Raw genomic sequence first — 12,439 nt, forward strand, 5'->3', positions numbered from 1 at the left:
TTTCTTGAAGAATTTGGAAGTCTGGGAAATTACAGGGTTCATAAACTGTCATAGACTTGTTATGTAATCACTTTACACACGTGCAACATTCACCATTCTACCCATGATTGACAACCACACTCAAATTTCTGGAACTCCTACATACGAATATATCATGAATTTCATGACACTGTACATGTGAGTTAAAAGCCATCTTTTGCTGGATTGAGAATGTTTTTATTTTGCAAAGGCTCTTTTATTTAGATATATGCAACTCTTGATTATTTTCACGTGTTGGAAAAATCCTATGAAATACATATTTCTAGATTATGGCGTTTAATACATACTTCAAGTAAATTCGTATAATAACTAGGTATATTAACTTTCGTTCAGTACACTAATGACATTATATTCATTCTTTAAAAATTTTTAAGCAATTTCACTGGAAATAGATTGAGTGAAGAGAAGAATTTGTTTGATAGGCGTTAGAATAATTTCCCACGAAGACCTCTGGAGACCGGAACTGGGAAATAAATATCCCGGAAACGGATATAAGTTTTCCTCAGGAGAATTTTTTACAATTTTTTATCAGAATTACAGTAGACTTTGAATAACGTCAACTCTGACTTACGATACTTCCAGAATCACATTTTTCTTAACATAATTTAACTCGACAAGAATTAACATAATTTTTTACTACATTATTTGGGTATTGATATATAATTAACGAATCATTTAAAGCCAACCTCGATTTTTATAAAATAATAATTTGTAACGGTTTAGTATAAAAAAAACTAACTAATCTCACACTGCTTACAAGGGTAGGCAGAGAGAAAAGGAGAATCGAGTTGTAAAAATTCCAATTATCATAAACCAAATAATAAATTATTTACAAACAACAACTGACAAACCATCACGAACGCTCCACCAAAGGGGTAGGCAGAATGAATAAAACGCTATTCCAATCTGTCTTTGCAAATAATCTTCGCCTCTTTCATATACATGCATCTCCTCGCATATACGACGATTATTCCGACTCTTGACCACTTTCAAGTTTTCGAAAAACTTGATCATGCGCAGTTTTCCTAGGTGTACTTCCATCACTTACCGCGTTCGCCTCATAAATTTGTGTTTATATACTTTTTTCACTCATTCGATTCACATGACCAAACCATCTCAACACAACTTTCTTTATTGTATCGATAATGCTTATCTCAATCTTGCATTATTTTCTTATATCACCATTCAAACAAACATCATACATCTTTTTACCGCGAACCAATCTGAGAAATCGCATTCCAACTGCATTCATTAATTTTTTATCCTTCTTTTAATAACTTCATGCTTATTTTATTTATTGTTTCGGCATTAACTTTTTTTTTAACTCCGCCCCTTAACTAACCCCACTTTCCCTTCTCCTTATTTATAGAACAATTTTATATTTTAGTTATTATACAGACCTGAATGATGGAAATTTAACTTCTGAAACATGTAGTCTATAATAAAACTCAAGTGGTAAAAAACAAGTGTTTTCTTTAATCGTTGTAACTTCATGCTTGACTTCTGTAAACTAGGACCGCACACTCGTCCAAGAGATCGCATTCTCTTCTTAATGCATTCTCCCAGACGAACGTTTTTGTAATGAGCATAAAATTATTTACTTTAAAAAATACGAGAACAGGTTTTCATTTTTTTATTTTTTTCAATTAAGTTTACGTCAAAAGAAAATAAGGATCTTGTTCGGGTTGATTGATGATTTAATTTTAGCCGAGACCCGAACCACGCGTAAACGCTTTAAGGCCGTGTTCCGTTCACGTGCAAAGTGTGTACACAATAAATCCATTGTGCATAGTCGGTAGTACATATTGTGTATTAGCTGTTCGTTAGTCCCCCGCGCCCCGGGGGTGAACTCGACTAGTTTGATGCCCCACCTGTGTATAGTAATTAAAAGCTGTTTACCTCCAATCTGCTATTAATTAACAATAATTACCAAAGGCCATCACGTTGCTAGTACTCTTCGTGACTTGTGAAGTGACGTCATAATCACCAGGCTGGATTTGATTTGTTCGCGCTGTCCGCTTGATTGAGTGCCATTTGGCGAGATCAATGTTTGAATCAGATATTATTTTTCGACAACTCAACAAAGATGAAGTAAAATATGGAAGTCTGGTAATTTACGGGACTTGCGACTGTCATAGGCTTGTTTATATGATCACTTTACACACGTGAAACATTCACCAATTCTACCCATGATTTAAACCACATTACTCAAATTAATAATATAATCCAGATTTGTGAACAAGTATTTGGACACATTCAAAATGTTATTTTCAATCAGATGATTGAAAAATAGTATTTTTTCATCTAATTCTATAATTCTAATGAAAAAGTCTTATGACTCCTTTGATATATGTTTATGCATTAGTTTGTACATTCGATGAGTATATTATGAGTAAGCGAATTGATGAAATGAACTAACTAACTAACCGAGTGCCATTTGGTGCGATCAATGTTTGAATCAGATGTTTGAAAATAGTTTTATTTCACTCAATTCTATGGTTCTATGAAAAAAAGCTTATGACTTAGTATTTGTTTACACATTTTATTGTACATTCGATGAATGACAGTGTTTTCTTCTTTTAGAATGTGAGTTAGCAAATTGATGATATGATCAAGTCATAAATCGATTTTATTGTTGGTTAAGTACTTGAATCGAAATTAAAAATTAAATAAGAAATGAGTATTTAAATCAATTAATCAATTTCACGAAAAATTCATATACATAAGTGACAATCCCACTCTTGCGTTAATATTCCAAATTATTTTTTAACATACGGTTCTTTGTATTCAAAGAGAGAGAGAGAGAGAGAAGAAATGGTGTGTTAATAAAACATTAAAATAATTAAAATGTAACCACTCAAAAATAAACAAAAATCAAATGAGCATTTTTTAATCAACAAATTTCACGAACGTCCGACATGCTCAATTAAGAATTATTTTAAGATTATTATATTATATTATTTGAATTTTTGCGTTTTATTGTAACATAGGATTTATTGAAAAATTAGAACAATTAAATCTGTTTACTGAAAAAAAAATCTTCTCATTAATCATAATATATTTTGCAAAAAAATAATAAATAGTTTTAAGAAGATAATAAAGCTAAATAATGGATGAGATTTACAAATAATTTGTAAGGAATGAAATCAAGAAGCTCTCTCATTGTAGTGTCGAGATTGATTAATCCACCATTTAAATAAAATACTTCAGAGTCGCGAGAAAAGGGATTCTACGTTATCAACTACAGAAAAAATATTTAAATCTTTAAAATATCTTTGAAAATAACATCATTTCATAAGTAGATATTTTATAATTTAATTCTTTGATATCTAGTTTATATAATTTTCACTGTATTTTTACAACTATTCTGAAAATGCCATAAACAAGATAAAAATTCTAATATGATTTTTTTATTGATTTCAGATACTTTAACGTCAGGATCGAGAAGGGATATTGGACTTCAGAGTTTAAGGTTTAATAATTACGAATGTGCTATGGAACCTTAAAAATTCACTGAAAATTAATAAAAGGTAGCTCAAAATTAAACAAAAAAGTATATTACATATTGAAAGATGATTCTAAGAAAGTATACGAGGTGAAGTGAAACTGTCCTTACCATAAGTATAAAGTTTTAAAATTTAGTTGGTTGTGATGTTGTGTCAATAATTATGTTGTTAATATGGATCCTGTAGTATTCGAGGATAAGGATGTAGAAAATTACCAATATGCACCATTCTCAGCAATCGATATCACAAAACCCACCATGAACGGAGATTTGGTGAGGCATAAACAAGACGGTGGAGGAGGAAACGTAAAGCCAAACGAACGTGAACGAATTATCTGCTGTTTTTGCTTCAAAACTACGAAGCTAAGAAGACGACAATATATAGTCAGCTTCTTCACGAACCTTGGAATCTTCTCCTTGCTTCTGGGATACACGTTTCTAGGTTCGTTTCTATTCTTGGCCATAGAAGGAGGAAACAATCAAATAATCAAACCGAGGATGCTGCCTGACAAACAGTTTACGGGACAAGGAACGTCTGAAAAACAGATCAACGGAAGCAATCCGCCGGACGATGAAAGATCCTCCGATGAGTTCAGACAGCATTCGAGATTTTTAGATACAGCGGATAAGTTTCAAAACTATTCATTCTTGAGTGATGTTAACGCCGAAGCCCGCGCAAGAACTGTTGAAAATATCTGGGAGATTACGGTGTCTTTGAATATCTTATACAGGGAGAACTGGACGAGGCTTGCAGGTCAGGAGATATCCAAGTTTCAAGATGAACTCGTCCAAAGAGTTGCGCAAGAAATGGCAGCTCAGTACGGAGCTGCCTATCAAGAGATGGCGCTAGGAGGTGCCTCGCAGGTGTATGGAGAACTTGCGTATGGACACGATGACGGAGAGTGGAGTCTAGCCAAAGCGTTCTTCTACTCGCTCACCGTCTTAACAACTATTGGTGAGTTAAACTATTCTTAAATGGATTTTATTTGTGTACACTTTTCAAAATTGTAAACCAAAAAAAGATACCCACATGTCCATTATTGCTATCAACTGAATTACGATATTATTATTCTACTATTTCTTATTCTTATTCCCAGCTGTCAATCCATCAATTTGGTGATATGTAATGTCAAAAAATAATGTAAGGGAGTCTGGATGGTTCCATTCTTTCATATACTCATACCATTGTCTTCCCTAATATATCTAAAGCATATTTTTCAAAAGACAGATATAAGATTATTTTATTGTTGTATTTGTTTTAATTTTTAATTTTTTTTGTTCGCCTCCGTAGTGTAATGGTCAGCACGCTTGGCTACCGTTCTGAAGGTCCCGGGTTCGATTCCCAAGGGGGGTAAAATAAATATAAGTGATTTTTCACTGTCATATTTATTCAATATTACCCTGGACTGGTACCTGAAGCGGAGGGCTGATCACATTTCCTTCATGTGTAAACAATTGAGATAACACTGCTTTTATATGAAGCAGTACCCCATGCACCATTGGGGTGCGGATAAGGGTTTTATTATTATTATATTTGTTTTAATCAATCAAAATAAATAGGAGTTTATGGTACCTGAATCAATGTTTCAGAACAACAAATGTCCATCCTGACTTAAAAATTTCACTCTTACCAGTTTTGATTCCTAGCTCTTCTCGGAGCATGACACTGCATAATAAGATAATCATTTATAAAATTATACAGCTCAAGACATGTTCTGTTTTTCTTATAACCTACATCAAGATTTAAAAGTGCATAAAGCAATACAGTATATCAACACAGTTTTATCTTGGACATACTCAAAATGTTGCCATCATTAATATTTTTTTTTAAATAAGCACAGTCTGATTGAAAGTATCTGAAAACGAAATTCCACAATTTCATTCATTTTTAAACACTTATTCAAATGCAAAACAAAATGCGTACTCTGAGAACAAAGTGGTTCACTTAACGTCATTTATTCCGGCACAAAACTCATTCAGGAGAGGGCATTAATTAGGCTAATCCTCGGCTTCAGAAGGATGTAAGTGCGCGCTGGAAGGAGAAACATAACTCCTCCTTACAGCCCGTAAGTAATGTGTTGAAAATCCTCGGCGTAATGCGGACCAGGTGGTTCCCGAGGCGAGTTATTGCGACCATTACCTGCCCATAATAGAGACCAGGTTTGCACAAAATGGAGGACCCACGTGCTATCGTGCCTAATAAAATTATTCCGCTTGTAAAATAAGATGTTTAAACTTAATGAGGCTAATATACAGATGAAAAGATTGAAACCGTTTGATTTGTGATGATTACATGTGATGAAAAGGTACTGACAGAGAATGTAACAATTGAAGAGACCATGAACGAAACACTAACGAAAATCAATACAAATTTGAAGAGGGAAGATAGTTTGTCATTGCTTACTATATCACCTCAATTTTTAAAAAAAAATTAAAAATTAAAACTATTAATAATGGTGAACACTTAATATGTACGAGGATTTTTCATAAAAATATATAAAATAAAAGTACAATCAAGTCCATTTTCTTTCAATTCATTGCATTAAGAGAGATATCACAAATTAGAGAGTAGGAATCTAGTATGTTCACATTTCCATATTAAACTCGGCAGTCACTTAATAATTTATAATTATTTTTTTTGTACATGTCTACCTATTTTTTTATTCATTTAATATAATTATTGTAAATAGGTATGAATAAATTTCAAAACTTTTGCCATTTTTAGAGCATAATTTTCAACAAAATTAATAAACCAATACTAATTTTTAGCTGCTTGAAATCCAAAAAACAAATGGACATATTAAATATAAAAGTAACAGAAAAAATATTTCTGAAAACTGTGGATAAAAGAAGTAAACTCACTCACATTTAGAAAAAAGTTATTTTTTATTAAGTTGGAACCTGAATTAGAACATAATTAGCAATGTTGTTAGATTTCAGAGTCGTTTTGACATAATACAACTACTACTACTACCATCACGCCGTTTCCCCGCAGGGGTAGGCAGAGAGGATGGAACGCCACACTCTTCTGTCCTGACATACACTCCTCGCCTCCTTCACATCCATACATCTAGTCATACATGCCCTCCGATTACGCAGACTTTTGACACCGCCAGATTTTAGGTTCTGATCTGATCGTGCCAAGTCTTTTTCGGTCGTCCACGTTCTGTTTTCCCTCTCACATTCGCCACATATATTTTCTTAGTCATTCTCTCGCTATCCATTCGCTCCACATGTCCATACCACCGCAAAGAGCTCTTCCTAATCTTTTCAATTATTCCTCGTTCAGCCTTACATTCCTTTCTTATATCGTCGTTTTTAATTCTGTCATACAATGATTTTCCACACATTCGTCTGAGGGAGCGAATGTGTGGAAAATCATTGTATGACAGAATTAAAACATAATACAACATAATCAGTAATTGAAAAAATTGTTTTATACTGGCATTGCTTCTTGATAAACACCATGGCGTCAAATCCATTTTTTTTAAATAAAATTTAATGTTCGTGGTATTTCATGTTTGATTTTATAATTTCTAATACCACTTTAAAAGACCAAAACTTTAAAAGAACTGATAAGAATTTATCACTTTCGTTTAACGAAATACTTTTTTCTTTATAAACTTTAAACCATTCTTGTCGTGAACTGAGGACATGACTGGAATGAAGACCTCGTTTTGACCTTTTTGACCTCAACTATTCAGAAAGCCTCACGAAGTAAATATTATAATATAATGTTTCGAAAATTACAAAGCACTACTACATTTAAAAGCTCATTGTATTATCTAACTTACAAGATCAAAATATGCCTTTAAAAGTGTCTGGAAATTCAAATAAGTAATCGCGTACTTGTGGTGATTTTCAAATACTATTCTAAATAAAGATTAATAAAGTTTTACTTGTTTGTTTCTTAGCTGTATCCATAATATTTTATTTCCCTTATCATCAAATATTGCGAATTCAAAACAGATAGCATATATATTTTGTGCGAGTAAAAAAAGGATCGAAAACTCAATAATTAGTGTTATATATAACAATATTATTTAAGTTTTACTTGGTATGTACTATTTAAATGATATCGAAGTAGTAAAGTTTTAATTCAACATAGATAGATTCTGCCACAAAATTACTATCGAATCGATTAATGTACTATTCAAGATTTAAATTGATGTTAAGTTTTAAACGATATTAATTGTCAAAATTTATCTCCATCCTCGGTAAATTGTTTTTACGGACAGCTTTTTGGAATGAAATGGAGACTAGCAGATAAAAATCAATGTCAACTTACTATTATTTGCTAGTTATTATAAATGACTTTATCTTAATACAAATAATATGCGTAAAACAAAACACATAAAAATTTAAGTTTTCTCTAAATATTGAATTTCACAGTGGAATTCTTACAAGATATCTAAAAAATGCATTTTATAACTCTTTTGAAATCGGGTTGGAATTCCGTGGTTGGCGTTGAATCAAAGTTTCTAGATTCGAACTTACTCTACCACAATTTGAAATCTATTTTAAACAACGTACAAAAATACTTAAAAAATGTACAAATATTTATTTTAACAATCTTATCTAAACATTTTTTTAAACTTATCTTCAAAACGAACCTTTAATTATTTTTTAAGACGAAATATTAAATTATTATACGTGTTAATTAGTATTTTTTATTTTATAACAAAATTTTAAAAATTCATATAGACAAAAATAAACGCCTTAAAAAAGTCATTAATAATTAGTTCCAAAAATGTTAAACCAAAAATATCGGACCACAACTGTCCATTAGTGATATTAAGTTTTGTTTTATACTTGATTGGTTTTATAAAAAACCATAACGCTCTAAATAGCTATAAAATATACGATATTAACTAGTGCGATGTTCAAATTGGTATCATTACTACAAAATTCAATATAGATACGATAAAAAATAAGAATATAAATATACAAATATTCACAACTTCTACAATACATAAATCATTTTAACAAGGGTCGGGTGTAAATTTAAATTAAGCATTATCAAAATAATAATGTTTTTTTAATGTCACCAAAGGCACGTTACTGTAACCGAATTGTGGTGTGTTTGTACCCTTAGGCTTAAGCCTGCTAAGGGATGAAATTTAAAAATTATCGTTTTTGCAACTGTGGCTAATAAATACGATTTTATATCTCTGACATCACACCTTACTGGGAAAATTATTCTCCTGAAATTCAGCGATGAATTTCACATTTCAGCCAAATGTTCGATCCTGAAAATATGATGTGTCTCACGGCGAACATAACCTCATTTTCAGATAAGTCTTAAGATATTAAGATCGTAAAGTGTAACATCGGTTTCAATTTTGGCTCTGTCATCGAAAATTATAAAATAAATTTCGTTTCTTCTTTTTGCGGTTGGCAAAGAAAAGTACGTTACTAGACTTTGTGATGAAAATAATTTTATATTTGAAACAATCGAATAAGAAAGATTTATCAAGTAGGCATCAAATGTTCGCTTGTTTTGGAAAAAATATTGTTTTACTTTTAAACAATATAATGATTTTTCTCATTTATGTTAAAATATTCATTTGTTTCAAATCGCAAACATTTGTTTCAAATCACAAATTGTTTGTTTCATAAAACAAATTATTTGTTTTATATCGCAAATCCTTTGATTTACATAAAAAAATATTTTTTTATTTTCATCATTTGAGATTTTCCTAAATATGTATTCCTATAAAATATATTTTCCCATAATTCTATTTTTTGTACCCTCGTGGACAAAATCCGAAAGTGTTCTATAGTAGATTATTTTAATCTAAGTAGAATCTCAGCAAAAATTTAAATAATTTTTATGTGATGGATAAACGTTATTTTTATGTGATTAAAAACAGTTTGTTATAATGAAATAAGAAAACTGCTAAAAACACAAGACAAAGGAAGCAAAAAAACGAAAGAGCTGATTTTTAAAATATTTTCCCAATAAATCTGCCTTTTTGTACCCTCATGTATAAAATCCGAATGTATTCTTTGAGGGATTATTTTAATCTAAGTAGAATCTCGGCAAAATAATTAATTATCTGTATTGGGTAGCTAACCACATAAATACGAAAAAAATCTTAAATCTTACAATTTGTAATGATAAAATTACAAACAGCTAAACATAAGACAAGGGAATGGTGGAAAAAAATGAAAGAGTTGACTTTTAAAAACAATTTTTTAATATATCTGGTGTTTTTGCACCCCTATGTACAAAGTCTGAAGGTATTATTTAATGGATTATTTTAATCTAAATAGAATCTCGGCAAAAGATTTAATCTTTGTGTGGTAGTTAAACACAATAACTACAAAAGTACGTCAACAATCTTAAATCGTTAAAGGGGTGTGTAATAATAAAATTACAGACTGCTAAACAAAAGAAAATGGAGGCAAAAAAAACCAAGGAGCTGACTTTTAAAAACAATTTACTTTTATATATATGTTTTTTTGTACCTCTTGTGTCCGAAGGTATTCTTTTAGGGATTATTTTAATCTGAGCAGAATCTCGGCAAAAGGTCTTCAAAGAGTTTGCTAAATCTATCAAAATTTCACTTATTCTGATATTCATCTCTAACAATTTTCCCTCTGTCCAATTTCATGCGAGGTCCGCCCAGAAAGGCCGCTCGCCCGAACACATAATGAGTTCCTTTACCACTCCGCTGAACCACAAAAGGAGACTACACGTTCTACAACTTTCTTCCATTATTGTTCTTATCTTTATCTTTTTCCCCTCGCTCTCCCAACTTCTTCCATTCCTCCTTTGTAACCCGTTCCCGGCACTCTAGTCGGGGATTTTGTTGTATTTTATTTTCGTCTGATTGAAACGAAATTTGCGAGATTGGTCTTCAATAGAGCAGAAGGAAGGGGGTCAACTTATCTTTACTGTCACTTGTCATCAGAGAAAATCTTTCAGCTCTTAAAATTATATAATCAATTTATCTTTTTCAAAATAGTATTGATATATTTTATTTTGTATATAAAAAGCATTGTTAACATCGTGGTATGGTAATATAACACTCTCCTTATCATTCATCGTTCACTATGTGTAATACCATTTTTGTAAACACTTATTCGTGACTAATGGTTTTGAAATAATCATTCCATCAGGTCATTTAAATAAAATTATTTCGGTTTGACATTTGTACAAAAATAATATATTCTTTCAATAGTGGTATTACACAAAGTAAACGATGAATGATAAGGAGAGTGTTGATTTTTTTTTATTAAATTGTAAATGAAAACACTTGTTTACAATTATATTAAAGTAAAACCTTGATATAATAGACCTCTTTTTAACGAACTACGGATATAATGGACAAAATATAATAAATAAACGGTTAATATTTTACATGCATATATTCAAGTTAAGTCACATGTAAACAATTTAAGCGGCCATTATAAACAAAATTATGTCTCAAAACTTGATTTCTTTTTCAAAACAAGATTGCCAAAAGTAAGCGCGTCGAAATCAAACAGCAACATCACCTTGCGACGCACGTCCGAAGACAATAAATAGGATTTAATTAACATTATTTTTGACATCTCAACAAAAACGAAGCAGAGTGTGAAAATCTGGGTATTTACAGGGCTTACGACCTCATGGGTGTTTTTTTTCTAGGATTTGATTAGTATGATTGTCAATCATGGGTAGAATCGGTGAATGTTACACGTGTGTAAAGTGATCACTTATTTAACCAGCATTCCATAAGCCCTGTAAATGCCAAGACTTCCATATTCTCCTTTATCTATGATGAGATCTCAAAAATAACTAAAAATTCGAGATAATTCAGATTTGTGAACTAGTATTTGGACCCACTCAAAATGTTGTAGGATTTTGTTTGTTTAATTATATCTACATGCAGTGCTTACTTTTCCAAAAATACGTTTTTTGATTTATTTTAAATAACGGATTTTTGTCTTTAACGGACACCTTATCCCCCCAATTACTCCATTGCTCAATTATCTAAAGGTTTTACCACACAATCAATATTTCGATAAATGCTGCTGGGGTCTTTCAAAAACCTCCCTTTGAAGTACGCGTAATTTTCAAGCACTTCAGAGAGGAAGTTTTAATTGAAATTACATATGTTATAATTAATAAATTAAGTCTTCAAACAATGGAAAATAATTACCGGGATATTTGATGAATGTAGTTCCTATCAATAATGGGGTGAGTGTATAAGCAATTCACATTAATATTTGCTTTATGAGTCATCATTCAGGCGTAATCATTGTGTGGAAGTGAATTATCGCATCCGTTTCGTGGTCCTTTCAACCGGTCAAAGGCTTCCCAATATCAGGATATGATGCCAAAATAATATCATGCCATAAGGGTTTCCAATAATACAATATTGTCAAAATATATTTATCCATCACCGTTTAAGAGAGACCTTAGGGCGAATAAAGGGATCGTATTGTTTCATGACTATGTGGTTCATATATTTGACATAAAAAATAAACGAATGAATACGATATGAAAAAAATACTTTTAAATACTATGTATAATAACAATATACATACATCATTTTCAAATACCATATGTAAATCTAATTTTATAGTCGTGTCCTTGGGACGTTGAAGGATGAAGAGGTGTAGATTAACAATAACATTTATTTTGTATGATAAAAGTATAAAAGTCATAATTATATGTAATATAACTTTGTTTTAAAATCACTAAAGACATTTTATTATGACTTAATTATAATGTCTACCGGTTAGCTTCCAAACCGGTAGACATTATAATTTAGTAATAATAAAATATTTATAGTGTTTTTAAAACAAAGTTACATTTTAATTATAAAATGGAGAATCACAAAGTTAGTTCGTCAAACATAAATTATATGTATAAAAGACATTTTTTATTACGAAATTTTAATT

At 31.0% G+C, this 12,439-nt stretch overlaps 1 protein-coding gene across 1 annotated transcript in view; it reads left to right on the plus strand.

Moving 5' to 3' along the window:
- LOC148311726 (uncharacterized) overlaps positions 1 to 12,439 on the plus strand; it is a 207,358-nt gene that overhangs the window by 158,010 nt on the left and 36,909 nt on the right. Inside the window, exon 3 of the mRNA XM_088256169.1 lies at positions 3,463 to 4,499. Within this exon, the coding sequence (XP_088112295.1) occupies positions 3,719 to 4,499 (781 nt within the window). The 5' untranslated portion in view covers positions 3,463 to 3,718. The remainder of the gene's footprint in view (positions 1 to 3,462; positions 4,500 to 12,439) is intronic.

Source organism: Brachycentrus maculatus, unplaced genomic scaffold, assembly GCF_059751285.1.
Source record: "Brachycentrus maculatus isolate JH-2025_06_01 unplaced genomic scaffold, ASM5975128v1 h1tg000058l, whole genome shotgun sequence".
In the NCBI taxonomy this organism is placed as follows: domain Eukaryota; kingdom Metazoa; phylum Arthropoda; class Insecta; order Trichoptera; family Brachycentridae; genus Brachycentrus; species Brachycentrus maculatus.